At 28.6% G+C, this 21,251-nt stretch overlaps 1 protein-coding gene across 2 annotated transcripts in view; it reads left to right on the forward strand.

Annotated features, from left to right (window-relative positions):
- Window positions 1-21,251, forward strand: part of LOC117169139 (spore coat protein SP85-like) — a 112,357-nt gene that overhangs the window by 58,564 nt on the left and 32,542 nt on the right. The window contains exon 1 of one of the 2 annotated variants that reach the window (XM_033355333.1): window positions 14,076-14,126. The exons of the other annotated variant lie outside the window; for it this stretch is intronic. Within the exon in view, the coding sequence (XP_033211224.1) occupies window positions 14,121-14,126 (6 nt within the window). The 5' untranslated portion in view covers window positions 14,076-14,120. Of the gene's footprint in view, window positions 1-14,075; window positions 14,127-21,251 lie in introns of those variants that run through there. 2 annotated transcript variants of the gene reach the window in all.

The raw sequence follows: 21,251 nt of genomic DNA on the forward strand, positions 1-21,251 counted from the left end.
ATAGGCTGCGATAATCTGATTTAGGGTACAACCTTTGTTATCCTGACACCTAGGAATTCATTCACAGGAAAGGAAAATCGAGAAGAACCATTTTAAACTACTCTTGAAATTGATTTCACGTGTTGAATGCTTGTTTTATAAGTTAGGTGTAAGATAAAATTATCTTTGATACAATCATTGGATCTTGGAATTTACTTAAGACGAATTCTCTTCTAGTGAAAAGAGTTTTTAACATTTTTCCTGATAGAAGTTTTATTCGTTTGAAGAATAAATTTCCAACAAAAAATGCAATAGTTAAATTTTCAGTGTATAATGTTTTAAAATTATAGAGTTCATGTATAACATTTTTTTTCGAATTTTCATGCATATCGCTCTTAAATTTATTCGAATCCACACAAAAAGTGCATTAAAAAAACGATATTTAGAGAGGCTCCACAAGCCATTTTAAATTATTGTTTTCAATATCACCCCACAAATCTATTATACCGGCTCCCAAAAAACCCATAAGTTAGAAATTAGGTTTTCCGACTTTTTGACGCTTATTATAATTTTTTGCGGGTTTTCAAATACGAATTGTTTCTAATGCATAAAAACATTACTTCTATGAACCATCAGATAATTACATAAATTACTTGAGCAATTTATTACTACTTATAATATTATTCTCTTAAAATAAAGTTAGAAAGATACAAGTTTTTCGGAAATATTCAACTTTTTATCCACTTTTTACTTAGAGCGAGGGAAAAATAAATGCAATGAGTAAAAAAATTCTTTAAATAAATCGTTATTGTTTATAATATTTTCCCATATTATTACTCGAGAATGGTGGTTTTATCTGAAATTTTTAACTTTTTGTCCACTTATTTCTTATGAGATAGTAATTAATGCAAGTTAATAAAAATGACTGTTTAAACAATTTATTATGGCTTGTAAACAACTTTTTTTAGAGTAATGCTAGAAGATTAATGTTTTCTCTGAAATGTTCAGCTTTTTTTACTCTTTAGTCAAGAGCAAATAATAAAATGGATTTAAAAAAAGGCTGAAGGTGACTTCTTAAAGGAAAATGTACATTTAGCATGATCGATTTAGAAAATTTTAAGATTATTAATAAAATCTGTTTTATTTGATATATATATTCACAACAAAGAAAGAGACTACTTAAAAAATGATTATCTTAATTGTTTATTTATTGTCTCTTCCTTACTAAAAAGCCAAAGCAAATGAAAAAATTTACCAAAAATTAACTTTTTAGGAACTATGGAAGAAAAGATAGTTATAAACAGCAATTGTTGTCCCGCTTATTTGTTCCGCTTTAAGTCAAAAGTGGAGAAAAAGTTAAATATTTCAGAAAAACAACAACTTTCTTGCTTTCTTCAAAGATAATATTATTTTAAATAATAATAAATTGTTGGAACAATTATGTTTGTTAACTTGAATTAATTCTTACCTCATTCTAAGTGAAAAGTTGACACAAAATGATAATTTTCGTTAAATTGCATTATTGTTTACCCAGTTCTAAGTAAAAATGGGGAAAAAGTTGAGTATTTAGAAAAAAACGCAACTTTTTAGCATTATCTTAAGAGAACATTATTGAACACAATAATAATTTGTTCAAACATTAATGTTTTTTAACGAAAATTAATTATAACCTCACTTTAATTAAACAATTGATAAAAAACGCAACTTTGTAAAATTATTCAGTTCGTATATCATTAAACGCAATAATACATTGTTTAAAAAATTAGTTTAGTAAAATTTTATAAATTATGACCTTACTGTGATTGAAAAATGGATGAAAAGTGGAAAATGTTAGAAAAATGCAAGTTTAATGCAATGTATAAAGAGAATATTATTAAAAATAATAATAAATTGTTTACACAATTATTTCATTAACTTGAATTAATTATAACCTTAATATAATCAAAAAGGTGGACAAAAAGTTAAATATTTAACTGGAACCTGCAACGTTCTTGGATTATTCTAAGGGAATATTTTTATAAATATTAATAAATTATTTATATAAATATTTCTGTTAAATTTAATTGATTATTTCGGAAATTACTTCGGAAAACCGCGACTTTCTAACTATGTTCTAAGACGACATTGCCAAAAACAATAATAAATTGCTCAAACCATTTATGTAAACATTTCATTACTATTATAAAGTAGGATTTTATATGTTAGAAACAATTTGAATTACGAAAATGTTTCAACTTGATTTATCTAATACTGAAGATTCTGAATAAAATTGATAAATATTTCAAATTGAGCAATATTAAAACTACATACACTCAAGATATAATTTTTTTTAATTGAATGATTTGCAATTCTTTATTTTAAAAATACAAGAATTTTCTATTCTAGCTCTTCAAGATTATGGAACTTAAAATTCTAAATCTCAAAGAGTTCTTAATTTTGAAAATTTTCAATTAGAAATGTTGCTAGTTTTAAGTTCTAAAATCAAATATGCTATACGTATGATGATTTACATTTAAAATTTCGTCCATTTCGAAGATTTTACATCTTTTAAACTCAAGAAAATTTTATTTTGGAAATGTACAAATAACAATTATGCAAGTTTCAAGTATTATCATTACAAATTTTGTCATTTTGATCCTTCACATTCGAAACTTCTTTAATTTTTTAGACATGTAATTGAAAACTTGACTTTTAAATTTCAGAATCATCAAAGTTTCAGATTTTTTAAATTGTAAATCTTAAAACGTAAGGAGTTCCAAATTTAAAATCGTCAAAATTGAAGAATTGCAAACTTCTAGAATAAAAATATTACAAAATGAATTATTTATAATTTTATAGTTTAAAAATTCAATAATTATTAATTGTAGCTCTTTGTAATTGCAGATCTTTGAATTTTAATTATTTCAAACTAGAAGATTTTTGAAAATTGACAAATAAAAATTCGGTAATTTTGTTGACTTCATAAATTTGTTGAATTTTGCAGATTTAAAATGGTAATAAATTGTATTTTTATCTTCAAAGTCATACAATTTTAATACATTTTATTCATAACTCCTTAAAATTTAGGAGTTTTTCATTGTGATTTCAAAATTGTAGAACTTCATGTTATAACTTTTTAAACTTAAAAAGTTAACTTTATAATGGACACATTCTTCAGTATTGAACGTTTCGATTTAAAAATTTGACTTTTGATCTTCAAATTGGTTCAAATTTGAGGATTTTCATTTACAAACCTTGAAGATTAAACGAGTTTTTGAGTTTAACAATTAAAAATTATACAAGTTTGAAGTTGTACAATTAAATATGATATTATTTTGTTTAATGTTCCAGCCTTCTTTATTTTGCAATGTTGGAATTAGAAACTTACATTTTTATTTTCAAAATCATCAAAATTAGAAGAAATTTTACATCTTTAAAGTTAATGGATTTCCATTGCAAGTCTTCAAGATTGAAAAACTTTAAATTGCAATTCATTTTAATTAAAAATCAAAATCATTTCTGACTCTCCATAATTAAGCTATTAAATATAGGAATAATATTGGATTGAAAACTTAACTTTTATTCTTAAAATTCATCTAAGTTTAAAAATTTGTAGTAATATATTCTTTTAATTTGAGAGTTTTCTATCTTAAGTCTGCGAAATTGAAATAATAAAAAAAAGATTCGATATTACATAATCTTAATGCAAAATTTAAATTTAAATGAAGGTTAATATTGAAATTGACATTCAAGTTAGAATGAAAATTAAAAAAAAGCGATGTAGCTATATTAATATTTGTTTTAATTTATGATTATTAATAATTATATTTTATAGTACTTCAAAATGAAAAATATATTTAAATTTGATAATGATTCATTGAACATAAGAGACGCATGATAAACATGAAAATAAGTATTGAAATAAACCTAAAGTACAAAAGCAATTGGGATCAGGGTAATATCTTTAGTTTGAAAATCACCAAAGAGGATTCTCGAATTGATTTTCCCATGTGTATCGTTTATCATTATATAAATTGACCCGAAAAAAATCAAAGAATGGAAGGGAAGATATTGAAAAAGCAATCTAATATAGCTTGAACGTCGAACGAATCATAAATCATAATTAAATGTTGAGTTAAAGTTTCTTGAGCTGGGTCCTATGATGTTTCGAAAAGAAATTTACAAACTGGTCGACCTGTTCGCCACACCCTAGTAGTATCATTTATCCTGCATAGATGTTAAATCTCGAAATCAAGTAGCTTTACTCATGGTAATCCTTGAAACATGATTCATAACACATTTGCTGACCAAGAGAAAAGTGAACCGAGCTTTCTCGAAAATATTATGGAAAAATTATTGAAATTCGACGGCTTGCGCCTACTAGAAAGTTGTTCGTAGACAACCTCAAACTATTATTTGAAATATAAAAAATTTGTTTGTTATTCAAATTAATCGGTCCAAAAACTCAAGGCCCCAAATTTGACTAAAACAAAACAAAACAGCGTCTACGAAACAGTAAAGACGAGCAAATTTATTTTTTCGTAACAAAAGAGTTGAATTTTCAACCAAATAATTTAAATTTATAATGAACTTAAAAAATTTCAAATTAAGAACCGAATATAGGCTAAAAAACTGATAATTGTTTGACGCAAAATATGAATGTTCAACAAAAAAGTTCATTTTCTACCAAAATGATAAAATTTTAACTAAAAGAGATGAATTTTTAAACCAAAAAGGCTGATTTTCTACAAGAGTTGAATTTTTAAACCGAAAATATCAATTTTCAACAAAATACTTTATTTTTACAAAAAGGTTAGCAAAAACTTATTTGAAGAATTCGAAAAAAAATTATAAGTTTTTTCATCATTATGAAAGATATAAGGAGATTACATTTTTTCAACATTTCTAGGAAAATTGTTAATCGTTTAGTTCTTATTTAAAAAGAATAATTTGAAGTTTCAAGATTTATAAATGTATGGAAAAAGAATATGAAAGGCTTTGACACAATTATCTTAAATTTTAAAAGTTAAAATTTGTGTAGATAAATTGAATTTTTCATGGTATTAACTGAGTAAAAGAATATTCTTAATATTCATAGGAAAATTTTAAAAATTGTTTTGTAATCAATTCTATGAGAAAATTGAAAAACTATTACAGAATATTTTTAAACAATTCCTGAAAATTTTAAAAAGAGTGCATAAGATTTTAAAGCATAATTTTGGAACTTTTTCCTATTACAAACTTTTAGAAAAAGTATGAGTAACTTTAGAAAATATTCAGAAGTTGCAAAAGGATTCAGAAATAATTAAAACTTGTAAAGATTTTTAAAGAATTTTGTTAAATTTCACGAAAATGAAAAAAAATGTATGTTCCCTGGATAAGATAAAATGATTCCTTTTTTTAAAAAATTTGTTTCGAAATGTTTAACATGCTTTGGTGGCCTCTTGAATTTGGCATGTAAAATATTTTTAAACTTGTCAAAAAAGAATCTGAAAGGTTTTAAGGCAATTTTCTTAATTTTGTAGAATTTAAAAGAAACTCAAGAAAAATTGTTTGAAAATTTAAATTAATATTTTTTGTTTAAAAAAAATAAAGTTCAATAAGAAATTAGAAAAGGTTTTTAAACATTTCAAAATATTCTCTGAAATTTCGAAAAAGATGGTAGAAAATTTTAAAACAAAATGTTTTTATTTGGCAAGATTACAAAATTAAATCGAGTAAATACAAGAAACATGTATCTAGAAGAGTTGAAGAGTTTTAAAAAAATTTTGTCTTTAAAAGATTTTTAAACTCTAAAAACAAACGCTAGAAGCTTTATAAGAATTTGGAAAGGTTTGAAGAGAATAAAGAAATTTTTTTTTAATTCGTTGCAAAAGTTGATTTTTTTTTTTCTAATTGAATTAAAAGACAAATTATTTAATTCTGATGAAAGATTAGTGCTGAAAAGGAACACCATAAAGTTTTTAACAGTTCTGATTTTGCAAATAATATTTCAAATATTTAAACGTGGTCTGCATCCAATTTGAAAGATGTTAGATTTTTTATAACATTTATTGCGAGTCAGGCATACATTTTTTACTCTGTAGTTTATTTTTCAAAACATGTGGACGTTCCGTGTCAGGGGAACAAGGTTTTATAGATTATCTGTGTAAATAATTCTTGTTTTTTCTTTTTCTTTCAAAGACATAATGTTTGTAGAGATGACGTATTTTATATAAAAATGTCACCACATTGCGTTCTTAGTGCTTCAATAAAATTAAAAATCTTACTTTGAAATCTTACACAATCGCCTTTTCTTATTAAACTTTTTTATCTTTCACGTTTCCTAATATTATTTTTATTATTACTATTATCGTTTCTTGATTAATATATCCCGACTTGAATAAATGCATATATATCCACTACCAAATTAGTAGTATTCTACTAATCGTTAATGTCCAACTTCTCTTTAATTATAACAAAAAATTTAATGTTAGCTCGAATTTCAGTAATTCAGTCATAGAGAGAATACATCGACGTAAGATGTTTCAAATATTAAATTTTTTTTTTTTGATCTGTAATTATAAGAAATTCCAAAGTCTACCGAAGTCGTGAGTTTGATCATTTTTTAACTTCTGGTAAGCTATTTTTTCACATTTTTCAGCTTCAAATAATATGTTATCTGGGTGCTTAACTATTATTATTAACAAAATTATTTTTATAAAAATTAGCGTCTAGGTGAAGCGTATATGATCAAGGTAAATTATTGCCTTTCTCATAAAGTGTTCTCACATTTTGCACTCAAAGCTTTGTATAAAAAGAGCAGGTAGACAAAAATAAAACGTTAGTCGATAATTTCGGGTTGTAGGAAGCTATTATGTCAGGAAAATATTTTAAAACTACAAATTCTCATTTTCTTTTTTCTCTCTTGCATTCTGCAAAAGTGACAAATTCTCCATGCAGCACTTGCGAATACAAGAATTAGCAAGGTTTGTATAACTCCTGAGTGTCAAAATGCTGGTATGTATAATTATTTTGAAATCTAATTTTATCTTCTAATTATTTTTTAATAATTAATTCTAATAGACAGTTACAAAAAATTAAAGATTTTGCATCCAAGCACTGCAATTTTAAATACGGAAAATATTTCTTAAAGGATTCTTCAAATATTTCACATTAAAATTTTGAATCTCTTTCATGTTTTGACAGTTCATTCCTTTTGCACCTTAGATTAAAATAATGGATTTTAAAAAGCATGATGCACAACTTAAAAATTATTGTTTTATAGCGACTTAGTTTCATGATCCTAATTTAAGAATACTTTAATTTTATACAAAGTTTGAAATTGTTTAATTTTAAACAGTTCAATTAAGCTTGAGTTCATTATTTTCAAAGCTTCCAATTACAATTCATACAATCATTCTCTTATTGTTGTACATAAAATTAATTTTTATTAATAATTTTTATCATCTTTAAAATGTCTGTAATTTTAATTTTAAATCACAGTTTTGAATATGCAATTCTGAAATAGTTTAAATTCGCAAAGATTTGTTTTAAAGTTTCTTAAATTTTAAATTAGTAATGAGGAACTTTATTCAATTTTTAATTTTTAGTTTGGTTTGTTACTTTTCTTAATCAGATGAAACTGATTTAAAATGTACATTTTTCAATTCCTTTGTTAAATGTTCACGAGAATTAAATTTGAACATCATCACTTTGAAGATTCCGATTTTTAAATTTCACTGTTTAAAAAGAAGTATTCGGAATGTTTTGTGTAGGTACTATCGCGTTGATTGATTGATTTTTTTTATTAAACCCCTTTATATCTGTATGATTCTACTAAAATTCTTTAAAGCTGAAGAAATCCCTTTTAATATCCCTTGAGATATTATAAGAGTTTTAATTTTAAATTGTCCAAATAAGACATTCTTTACTTTTAAAGCTTTATAATTTAAAGAATCTCAAGAATTTCATAAGGTCCGATGATAATCCTTTGAAATCTCTCGGATTCTTTTAAAATATCCTAAAGCATTATAGGTACAACTGCAATATTTGCTTAGGTCTGCGACCTGTGCAAAGAGGTTGAAACTAAAATAAACTAACTAACTTAATTTACCAACTAGAACATACGGAGACATGATAAAGGCTTTGACTTTCAATACATCAGAAAGGTATCTAGAGACAAGACAAAATTCCGCATTGTTTGACGAATTTAGCAAAGCGATCCAGAATGCACCAGAGGCTAAGGTCTACCGATGAACCGAAGCAATCAGATCTACGATCTCTATTCATCGGAAATTCCGCTAAAAGGTGGAATAAGTTCTCTTCGACCCCCTAATTGCAGATTAAGCAAAGCTGCCCCACCAAAAATCCAAAATTACGATCTCCTATGGAATATCTACCCCGAACTCAGTCTATGAGACGAGCCTGATCAAGAACTCTTACAAATTTAAAGGGAATCCCTTATGTATACGCTTAAATTTAGCAAGCTTTTAAAATCCTACTTGTCAGATATGTGTATTAATTCTTTTTATTATTATATGGAAACTTTATTTTCAAAGTTCAAAGTCAAAGAAAAGGTAACATTTATTTCCATGGTGAAACTAAGGAAAATGCAAAATCTATAATGTAAAATTGTGTTAACATAATCAAGCCAGACATATAATACAATCGTATTTCAATTTATAGTTGACATGGGTAACAGTTGATTTTTTTGTTATAGACATACAAAATTTTTATTTTTATAATAAACGTAGAAACATAAAAATAATTTTGTTTTTACATTTTCGTCGCATTATTTAAACTAAAATAATTATTTTTAAAAACCACAGCTTACTACAACCGGTTTATTTTGTCTTGTTCTGTTAAAGAGTTGACCTTCTTTACACCTTGATCCTATGATATAAAAAAATTTATTTAAAAAGTTCAGCATTTCGGAGCTTCGAATATATCAAAATAACGAACGTTTATACATGTTTGGTTTTTGGAATTTACTCAATTTACAGAACTTGTTAATTAAGCACTTTTTTCCGTACATTTGCATTAAATAAAATGTTTGAAAAAGAAAACTCAACTAAAAAAATCTTCAAATTCAAATTCAGTGCTGTAGAACAACGAAAGCTAGCTTTAACTTAGTGGTATGCAATTTGTAAACCCCACAATAGTAATTATTGAGCAATGTTTAAGAACTTTATTTTAGGATCCTAAAAAAGAACAACCGGAATCAATGCGAAATTTACATAGTGATTTGATGAACACGTGATTTAAATATTTTGTAAATCCCATATTGTCCCGCTTATCTTTTCAAAATATATTTTTGTGGGAACGTATGGAAAACCTCTGATAATTTTTTTGATACTGCCGAATACGCCGGGCTTAATCATGTGTGTGAATTTGGCATAATTCCTTGCATCAAGTTTTTCAAATAACCCAATCTGCATTCTGGAAAAGCGAACCTAATACTTTCCGAATTTGCGTGAGATACCTATTAGTTAGAGAGGGATTCGTTCATTATTAAATGGATTAAAAGCATTCACAAATTTGATGCGGCAAAGTTGTAGTAGACCGTTTTCTTAAGAAAGTAGGATTTTAGTCAATAAATCGCATCATTTTTATTAATTTGATAAAAAGCGAAAAAATAAATAGTTTGGTCAAAAATGAAAGGCTTTCAATACTGTTTTTTCAAATTGAAAGATTAAAGTTTTTTTTAGAAGAATTAACTTAGGCAACCCAGATATGAAAACTGCTGGATTTAATATGGAATCCGTTTCTAATAAAAAATCTTGAAAACCTTGACAATTGCACAAATTATATTCAATAAAAATGCTCCCAGAAAATCAATGACAGAAAAAGATCTCACAGAAAAACATTCCAGTATTTCCTGAAAGGAATACTTGAACTCAATACTCAAAACGATCGTAATTGGTGAAAGTGCAGCACTATTAGTGAGTGTTCCTAATTTTTTTGAAAAATTTGAGACATTGATAAAAAAAACTCGATCAAATAGATAGAACTCCCCAGAAATGGACAAAGACAAATCTTGTCAACAGTCAGTAAGAACCTTTAATAATGGCGAACACCATTCACTAGAAACTTTTAACAAAATCTCTCAGTCATGATCAACACAACTCTCTAGAAATACTCTATAACGTCTCTTAGCAAAGCTAAATAATGACCTTTAACAATAGCTAATAACATACCCAAGCAACGGATAATAACAACCTTCAGAAATGATAAAAAAATTCATTAACAAGAGTTAATGACATCCTTTTGCATAAGCTAATAAAATACCATAGCAACAGCCAATAAAAACCCTCATCAACAGCTAATGAAATCCCCTAGCAACGGCTAATAGAACCCCCTAGCAACCACAATAACTACCTAAGGAATGATCAACAAAAATCTGAGCAACTGTCACTAAAATTCCTTAACAACGACTAATTGTGACCCTCAGCAGAGGTTAATATAACACCCTAGCATCATTTAATAATAATACCTAAAAAAGGTTTATAACATCATCTAGCAACGACTAATAACCACATTTAACAATTTTCTATGACACACCTTAGCAATTGTCAATACAACTCTCTAGCAAAGGTCAATAAAAACCATTGACAACTACTAATAAAATTATTTATCAAACGACAAAATCACTTTAGGATACGGATATAAAGGCTATCCCGTGAGTTAGAGGGGCTCTTGTGGTATAGGGAAGGATTGGTGGGTCCCAAAGAATAGATGCCGCTGGATACGGGGGGTTCCGAGGAAAAGAGTAAGATAAATATTTCTTCCTTCGTTATATATTTTTCTCTAATAAGCCGATGACACTGATGTTTGAAAACACACTCTTCTCATTTTAAGGTGGTACGTATACGTAGAAAAAAGCTTTTTTTGTGAATTTTTTTTGAGATAGGTATTGTTTATTGCAGTCCGATGTTATAAAATTTGAATAACATATGTTTTAAGTAGTTACAGTAATTTTTTATGTAGAAATATTAAAAACAAGCGAATTGTAGTTGATTTTGCAGAGGTCTTCAAAAAAAAGATAGTCATGCGGTGAACCATGCTACTCATGACTGGCCTATATGAAACAAAAAATAGAAAGAGGTTAGTTAAAATACGAAATTCCCGTGCACTTATCACGCGATTTTGATCAAAATTTTAATTTTAAACAAAATAGCGTATATTTTAAAATTTTGTCCAATACAAAAATGTATATTTTTTTTAATTAAAAAAAAATAATAGACCAAATTAAAATTTCGCGAGGATAATCACACCAAATTTATGTTACAAATAACTGGTAAAATTTTAGTAACAATCGGTTAAGCCGTTATGGAGGTATAGACATGGATCCTGTTCTTTTATTTTATTTTAGGTCGACTGGATGGACGAAATACAGTACTTTGAATAAACTTGATTCTATAACTCTTGACGAATCCTACAAAAACATGACAATAAATTCGAATAGTTATTTTAAAGTATCTTTAAACATGAGCATTTACACGACAGACCATTATTTTAGTAGATTTAGAAAGCCTGTGAGCGAATGATTGGTCAGCCCACATCATAATGTCGGATATAAACCTTTTCTATGAGTTACATAGCAACATCTTTGATAAGCCTCTTTTATTCTTGTTTTTTTTAACGGTTAACTTTACAAATATTTTACGAATCTTTATTTCAAAAAAAAAATCTTATTTTTTTATAAGGTTCGAAATTAGGAGCGTTTATTTTTTATATTTATCTAATGTTAATTTCAACTTTTTATAAATACCAGCTGGAATGCTACAATATATTTATTAACTTCAACTGAGACAAACTTCAGTACCTGAACGACGCTTTAATTGGTGCTTCTTTTGTATACAAAATAATTTTCACTTTTAATGACGGAGGTGGACAATATAATAAAGATGAAAGCACTAACAATTGGTGGACCTTGGAAACAAGAAAAAAATTCCCGAGAAAGTTGCTTCTATTGATAAGCAGTACGGAAATTATAGCAATTGTACTGTTGAAGAAGTCAAGTTGAAAGTATGTGTATTTAGGATTAAATTAAATTTTTCTTATAGATTACTCTTTTCGTGATATGATATAGGATAATTTAGATAAAAATTGATATAACTTTTTGGAAGTGTGTTTTAAAATATAAAATTTACGTAAAAATTTAATGACCCTCTTTGCATAAGGAATACGAATCTCGTTCCATCGATTCCCAATCCGAAGACTTCGCCTCCGTCTATCACTTTTGCAATGATGAATCGAGACATTTTAAACGTTTTTAAAAATCGACTTGAAAATAAATTATTTATGTGTAAAAATCGTACTAATTGAAAATTGTTATGTCGCACACCTGTCTCAATCTAAAATACATTACATAGAAAATTATCAAATAATATTAAAATCTGAAAACGTTTTATAAATGTTTGAGATTCACAGATATAACTTATATTATGTTCAAAACGATAAAAAAACTATATTTTCTATTGAAGATTCATCATTTTAGTTTCAAAATAAATTGAATCTATTCATTAAACTGGAAATTCATGTTTTTGGTCAAAAAATCAAATATTTGATTTAAATAAAGCTATTTTTATGAAAATGCAATTATTTGATGGAAGGTTAACTTTTAGTTAAAGAATCATATTTCTTCGGGTTGAATACTCTACTGTTTTGTAGATAATTCATATTTTTGGGTTCAATGATCATAAATGTTGTTAAAGGTTAATGTGTTTTTTTTAAATTCCTCTTTTTGGTCAAAAATTTTAATCTTTGTCTTTTTTGGGCATATTCAACTGCTTATTATTTTGAGGAAAAATATTTATTCCGGAATTTTCAGCCATTGCGTTTATTCTTAAAGAATTTAAACATTTGGTTAAACAATCAAGTACTTTGTTTAAATTAAACTACTTTTTTTAAATTTATTTCTTACATACTCATCAGAGAAAGTACGATATTTCTATTTAATTTGACTCCCTCTTCTTCGTTTTTGTCAAATGTCAACGTTTTGAGACCTTCTAAACCCGAAAAACGGTGTAAACCGAAAAAGAGCATTTTCAACATTTTTGAGACCACTTTTTTTTTAATTTAAAACTTCTATGTACGGCTGTTCGTAGTGCTCAAAAATAAAAACGAACTGCCTAAACGATTTTCCTTGATACAAAAAATTACCAAAGTTATATCATTTACAAAATATTTAAAGTAAGCGATAATAAAAAAAAATTGAAGGTAATTCGTCTTTTTGGCTTCAATGTTTAACAATTTCTTAAAAATTAACGTATTTTGTTAAAAATTAGTATTTTTGGTCAGATTATTTCAACTGGAAATGTAATAATAAAATTTATTATTAATAAATCTTAGATTTTTGTTAGTTCTATTATGAATTTGGCAACATTCCTTCCTTCGAGTTTTTCAAATTATTCAATCGGAATTGAGGAAAAGCAACAAAAATGCTTTGAGATTTTCGTCAAACGCCTGTTTTTTAGAGAAATATTGCGAAAGATTTCACTTATATATATTTAAAAATATATACAGATCTAAGAGTTCTTATAGATATAGAAAATTTATGAATTTGTATTTGAAAAATTCCCAAATTCAACCCAAGGCGGGAGTTCAAACATTTTTTTAAATAAATTCCTACGTCGAACGTCTGTGTATTCTTCTGAAAAAATCTAACATTGAAAATTATTTTTACTCGCGCAAGTGCAGAAACGAAAGTAATACATTCAGACAGTACCAGCATAATATGTATTGCGATTTATGTATTAAATTTTTAATCAAAATTTTGTTTTCCAGAGTATGCTCAATTGCAGGAAGTGCTATTTTGTAAAGATTTTTAGTTGAAAAAAATATGTTATTTAACGATTCAATCTTTATTATTGACAAATTTATTTTCGTCACATGTATTATTTGTTTGAGAGGAGCATATACGATCAATTTTAATTATTCCCTTCTCATTATGTTTACTCAGATTTTCTATACAAAGCTTTCTATGTAAAGAACACGTAGAAAAAAACATTATTTGATAATTTCAACTTAAAGAAAGCCAATAATTCAGGAAAATATGATAAAAATGAGAATTCTCATTTTTATTTTTCTCTTTTGCATTCTGCAGAAGTGCAAGATTCTCCATGCAGCACGTACGAAGCCAGGAATTAGAAGCTGGTGTTTAACTCTTGAATGTAAAAATGCTGGTATGTATAATTATTTGCAAATTAAATTTGATCATATATTTTTTGTTCAATACTAACCATTTTTATATTTATGACAAAATGTCGACGATTATCTACTTGAGAATTGAAATATAAAAATTTGAAAAAGACTTTTATTTTTCGACAAAATATAACTTTAAGAGAGAAATTTATTTTTATTTTGTAAGGGAAGAAGGCCAATTGTAAATTTAGGTTTCGGTTCATAATTTTGTTTAATGAAAGATTATTACCTGAGTCTTAATTCGCAAAAGCAGAAGCACGCGCTTTTTCACTGTTTTCGCGAAGAACACTTCCCATTGGACGGTATCTCAGGCAGTAGCGCTTCGGTAGTATAATTAAGGTTTTTCAAAGAAAAGAATGGTATTTTTAATCAGATTTTTTTACAGAAGTTTCTCATCAAATAAATATTTACTTCGAAAGGTACGCAATGCGATTAGAAATACAAGTATACATTTTTTGTATATATACACTAGTCGCCTTCAAAATACTCCAGGTTATTTTTCCAATGCTATAATAATACTCAGCAACCCCTAAAAACTATCCCTTACCGTTTTAATGGAATGAATCTAAATTGTATCCATGTAAACCAACTGTAAAATTTTTATATTGAAAACATTCACCCAGGTGACCTTCAGAAAACTCCAGGTTATTATGACGACCATGTAAAACAAACATAAAATATGAAGAGTACGAATAGTCCAATCAGCCACCTTCAGAATACTTCAGGTTATGTTTTGGACCCTATAATTATATATAGTAGTCCCCAAAAACCACCCCTAGTACTTTTCACGAAACAATTACAAAGGGTGCCTATGTAATAATTTTTTTTATATTGAATATTCACCAAATTTACCTTCAGAAACCCTTAAAATTGAAAATTTGTAACGCATCAATTCCAAGGTGTCCCCACATAAGGCCATCATTAAGCTTTCTCATCAAAAATAATAACACAAGTTATAACTGGAAAATTCCAGGCTATTGTTCCCATCCCATAATAATATCCAATAGTGAATAATTGGACTATTTTAACCCTCGCACTATAAACGGGGGTCGAAAAGACCCAGACGAAATTTACTACGTCGATTACTCCGAAATAAGAAAAGGGATCAAGCTCTATATGCATAAAATCTAAGGAAACCGTGTATCACTTTCTAATAATTAGTATTTATTATTGAACATATACTAAATAAACATAAGAGAGAATAATTTTTTAAACAATCTTTTTCTTTTTTGTGGACATATTTTTCTAGAAAAGGAGGGAGAACTGATAGTAAAAACTGTGCAATTCATTTTTGTTTAAATTAATATTTTTCTAAAATAAGCAAATGAGTAAAATTAATTCATTTCAGTAAAAAAATTCTAGTTAAAATAGATTCTTGCTGATGTATATTATTTATTTGTGACTAAAAACTCAAATAGAACCTGAAAATTTAAGAAAAATCTACGATTTTTAGCATCACTTTATAAAGTAAGATATTTTATGTATTACAATCAAATGGTGCTAAATCGAACCACAAAAAATAAGAAATAACGCTTAAAACGCACAAAACCTAATTTTTTATCTATAAGGGTTTTTTGGGACAATATAAAACAAACTTATCGAGGCGACATTTTTTTCGTATTCTGTTGCCATCTGTGACAAAAAATTATTAAGGATCAATTCAATACACTTAATATGAACGATTCTCAATAATATGAACCAAAACGTATTTCTTCCTAACGTGAAATATTTGTTAACCTTCATAGGGCTTACTGAACCTTTGAATATAATTTTTAAAGAAGCACACATTTATTTTTTGTGGATTCGAACATTTTTTGGAGGGATGAACATGACAAAATTTAATTTGTAATAAATTATTCGGCAGTCCACAGTGGGCCCGGAGATTGCAAAAGCTGGTAGGACTTCAAGAATTAATGGTATATTTATATAAACCTAAGTGAAAGGGTGTATTTAAGGTTGCTAATGTCGAGTTTAATGCTGAAATTTGAAAATTAAAAATAGCGGATCAATTATGGATTCGCTTTTTTTACATTATGATCAGTAGTTTTCATAATTTTAAGATTTCGACGGATTCGTATAAAACTTTTTACAGCGGGGTTTTTGGGGTCGCTGACTTAAAATTGAATGTCAAAATTCTAAAATTGAATATGGCAGATCCAATGTGTTGGTAACAATTAAAAATGTTTTGCCAATTTGTGTGAAAATTTCTTATAAAGGGGGGTTTGGAGTCGCTTATTTCGAAGTTGATGTGAAAATTCAAAAATGTAAAATGGCCATCACAATTTCAAGATTTCATAGCATAAAACCTTTCATTGGTAAAAGGAAAGAAAAGGGGGGTTTTAAGAACGCTGAATTCGAATTTGACGTAAAAATTTTCTTAATAAAAAATTCTGGATCGAATACGGTAGCTACAGTTTCAAGATAATAAACATTAAGACATCCATTTACCTAGAAAAAATTGAACCACTATTTCTGGCGGGTCATTTAAAATGCATTTAGAGACTGAAGAGCCTGAATTAAGGTAAACATGATAGGAAGTCTCAAAAAAATAGTAATTGTTCTACAAAATGTTCCATACAAAATATTAATAGATGCTTTGAAGGTTTATCATTTTTTGCTTATTTGGTTATTTCTAATAATGACGAAACAAAAAAGAATATGCACAGAATGTAAAATATAAGCACTTTCGTTAAAAAGCAATCTTTTACTAAAATTTGCAAGTTTTTTACATTTGATATTATAAGTGTACATTTTGCAACTTTTGGAGGTCTTCTAATCCACTGATCACTGGTAAGTATGATGTATTTCTAATTGAATCTCTCTATATTGAAATTTTAACAAAGGATGTTTATATTCAAGCGAAAACCAATCTCTGAACTGAAAATGCATAAAACGCGTTGGCCTACGTACGATTTTAGATTGTATTAAAGATTAGCAAGAGACGTGTATGGAAACAGCCTCCATAACTGCCTTTATGTTAAGATCTTGACTTCGCACTCAGAATAACTATCTTGAAAGATTTTATCTGCTGTCTGGATGTTAGATTCAATTTTACAATTATTCAGAAATTTCGCTTTCCTGCAAAATCATGCATAATCTTTAAAACTTATCGGATCTGCATCTTTAAAACCGCTCCACAGGAAGTATAATTCACTTGAATCACAACTTTAAGGATATAAACCTTTTTCAAAAGTTGTGCCAATTATATATAAAGTATAATTAGCAACTCCACTCATGAAGAGCAAAAAAAAAGTGTCAACTCGGAATTAATAAAAGTGCTCTAACGATATCTCTAAAATTTCCTTAGAATCGAATAATAAAACGTCGCTAATTTATCTTTTGCATTTTAATTTCTGTATCATACACTGCAAGAGAAGTAAATAAACAAAACTATATTTTTATTTTCTAGCTTTAAAAATACATACTAAAAATTTACAAATATATTATTGAAATAATTTTGAAACATATAGTTTAAAAAATTGTTAATGACATCTTAGTTCTACAATATAAAATTCCGTAATTTAGATGCTTTCAATTCTAAATACTTTCAATTTAAAAGATTCATAATTAAAGCCTTGACTTTTTTCAACTGTAACTCTTCAAAATTGTAAAAATTTCACATGCAAATCTTTAAAATTAAAGAGTTTTTAATGTTATTAATTTACAATAATAAATTAAGCGAAATTTAAGCAAATTTTAATCATTAAATTCATGCATTTTCAAAATTAAAGAATTTTCAAATATAAATTCTACTCATCAAACTATTTAAAAAATGTTGAAAATTAAAAAATTACAAACCTTTGAATTAATAAATTATAAAAATCGTTTAAAATAACAACAATTTCAAATGGGAAACATTAAAAATGAAATAATTGTTACTACGCAACGATAAAAATTAAACGAATACAAGCTTTATTTAAAACAGAAAAAAATTTTACAAATCAGAAAAATTTCTTTCCAGGAATTCACAGAATTCATGGAATTGAAGAAATTTACAAAATTTAAGGAAATCGCGGGATTCTCTAGATTTACCAAATTCAAGCAATTCGCGGAATTTAAGGAATTTACGAAATTCACTTAATATACGAAATTCAAGGAATTCACGGAGATCAAGAAATTCACAGAAAGGAATTCAAAGAAATGACAGAATTCACGGGATTCAAGGAATTCACGCAATTCAAGTAATTATGTTGAATTCCGTGAATTCCTTAAATTCTTTCAAATCCTTAGATTCCATGAATTTCATAAACTTTTTAAATTCTATTAATTCCTTGAAATCCGTAAATGTCTTGAATTCTGTAAATTCAGTAAATTCCTTAAATTCCGTCAATTCCTTAATTTCCATGAATTCCGCAAATTTCTTGATTTCCGTAAATACCTTATATTCGTGAAGTTCCTTTAATTCCTTGAAATCCTTGAATCCCGTGAAATCTGTGAATTCCTTGATTTCCGTGATTTCTCTGAATTCCTAGAATTCCCTGCATCCAGGAAGCGTTAAAAGCTTTCCAAAGAATTCGCAAGAATTAAAAAAATTGCATAGAATTCAACGAACTCTTAACAATTTAAATGAATTCAATATGATTTCAAATAAATTGAAGTGAATTCAATGGAATTTGAGTGAACACAAAGGAATCTTAAAAGACCCGAGTATCGATTTTCCTAAAAATCAAATCAATTTGGAATTTTTGGATCGCGATTTTGGACCCGCCATTTTAAGTATTTAAATTTGGATTTCGGATTCGAAATGAGCAACCCAAAACTGCCCGAGTATAAAATTGTATGCAAATAAAATCTTCAAGAACTCGATACTGCCGGATACCCTCCCCCCTTTGAGAATCCGACATTTTTCGAGAACTCGAACCTGTTCGAGAACTCGGAGTTTTCGGGTACCCGAACCTATTCGAGAACCCAAAGTTATCGGGTACCAGAACCTCATTCGTAACCCCAAGTTCTTTGGGCTTTCGAAACTAGTCGGCCGGGCTCAAGCTCGGCGCGACCCGAATCTGATCGACACCGGCTCGATCGAACTGATCGAGCTCAACTCTGCCCAGTCGGCCATCGGACTTCGAGCTTTTTTCATACCACCAATCAGGGTCGTAGCCAGCCATAGGGCCCGACAGCCCCCCCCCCCCCCCCCCCCCCCCCCCCGAGATTTCGCGAATCTTAACATTTTCCTATAGATGTGAAAACAATCTAAACTATAACTACGTTTTGCCCCTCCCACCTGACCAAATTTCTGGCTACGATCCTACCACCAATGATATCTAAGTGAAAACTTTCAAAATTAATTGATGCTAACTTCAAGCTTTAAAAATTAAACAATTCTAAACTTCGTTACAAAAATTGAAGGATTCTCAAATTTGAATCTTAACACTCCGTTACACGCGCTGTATCCGACAGATACATAGTTAAGCGTTCTTCATCACTGGTTAGGCGCGCAGAGCGGGACGTCGTCCCCCTCCCCTATTCCTCAGGCCCGCGTTTCTCAACAGTTCAGTAGAGCTTTTTTGTGATATTTTCATTACCTACTTGGTAGTAATGCGATAGGTACCAAGTTCTAATATTGAGTCCTAAATTTTGTTGTGCGTGCATACATTCATGTCCTTTGAGGTTCCTATTTTACAGGACTGATTGGCGGTGTACTTTTTTTTATTATTACACCATTAAGCCATTTCCCTTTCGGGGTACGCGTGACTCGCTCGGTAAGGGAAAGGAGTAGTGTGTGGAAGATATAGAGATTTTTTAGATTGATCCTGAATTCTCGTGCTATTTAAGTAAATAACACGTTCGTTCCGCAACACTTCTCCAATCCAGGTTGCTGACCAATCTCTCTAGTAATCACCCCAAGCGAAGAACCTCACGAAGTCGTTATGTAAGGTTCCCCACTTGGGTCCATAAGTGACCAAGGTCTTTTGTTTCAGGCGTCAGTCACTCTACTGATACTCTTTTTATTAACTATTTGACGCCATACTTTCCTGTCCTGGAATACTTTTCTAGCTTCTTTTATGTCCATGCATTTTTTCATGCAGGCTCTCGTGTTTCTGTGACATCTTATGTCTCTTGTAACTAGGGTCTCATTCACACATTCTAACCATTCTTTCCGCAGTCTACCTCTGGGCACGCTGCCATTTACTTTAACTTGATACACTTGTTTCGTTAGTGGTTCATTTGGCATTCTCTCGACATGTCCGAATCATCTTAACCGATTTCTTTCCCATGTATCTACTAGCGTCTCTTCTGCACCACATTCTTTTAGAATTATCTCGTTACTTACTTTGTCCATCAGGGTTTTCCCGCATATTATGCGTATGAATCTCATTTCAATTGCGTTGATTGATTGATCTTTTTCTTGATAAGTCTACCAATAACCTTCTTACCTTCGTCTATGCGTCTATCTAATTCTTCATCTATCTTCCCGTCCCTAGTAAATAAGCTACCAAGGTATACGACCTTATCAACTTGTCCAATTCTCTCATCATTTAATAAAATATTGCATAGCGTTTTCTCACTCTTTCCTTCGAACACCATAGTTTTTGTTTTATTTGCGTTAATTTTGAGGCCCATGCTCTTCATGCTTGCATCTAGTTTATTTAACATTCTTTGTAAGTCTTCGATAGACTCTGCCATAACAACCTTATCATCTGCGAACGCTAACCCACGTACCCTTACTGTTTGGAGATCAACACCCTCTTCGTCGAAGAGAGCCATTCTTAAACACTTGTCCATAAATAATATAAATAACCACGAAGACATAACGCATCCTTGTCTAACTCCTGGAATAATATAGAAACAGTCACTCAGTTTCCCATTTACTCTTACACTCGCTTTCCTACCTGTATATATTGTTTTTATAGCTTGTAGGATCCATCCATTGACTCCATACTCTTTCAGGACTTCCCAAAGTTTACTTCTATCTACCTTGTCAAAAGCTTTTTCTAGGTCAACAAATGCACAGAAAACTTTTTTTTCTACTCTCAAACTTTTTTCTCTTATTTTCCTTAAGCTAAATATTTTATCCGTACATGACCTTGCTGGCATAAACCCACTTTGGACTTCCCAAATCTTTGCTTCTGTTATTTTCATTACCCTACGAATAAGTATTTTTG

This window comes from Belonocnema kinseyi, chromosome 3 (genome assembly GCF_010883055.1).
Source record: "Belonocnema kinseyi isolate 2016_QV_RU_SX_M_011 chromosome 3, B_treatae_v1, whole genome shotgun sequence".
NCBI lineage: Eukaryota > Metazoa > Arthropoda > Insecta > Hymenoptera > Cynipidae > Belonocnema > Belonocnema kinseyi.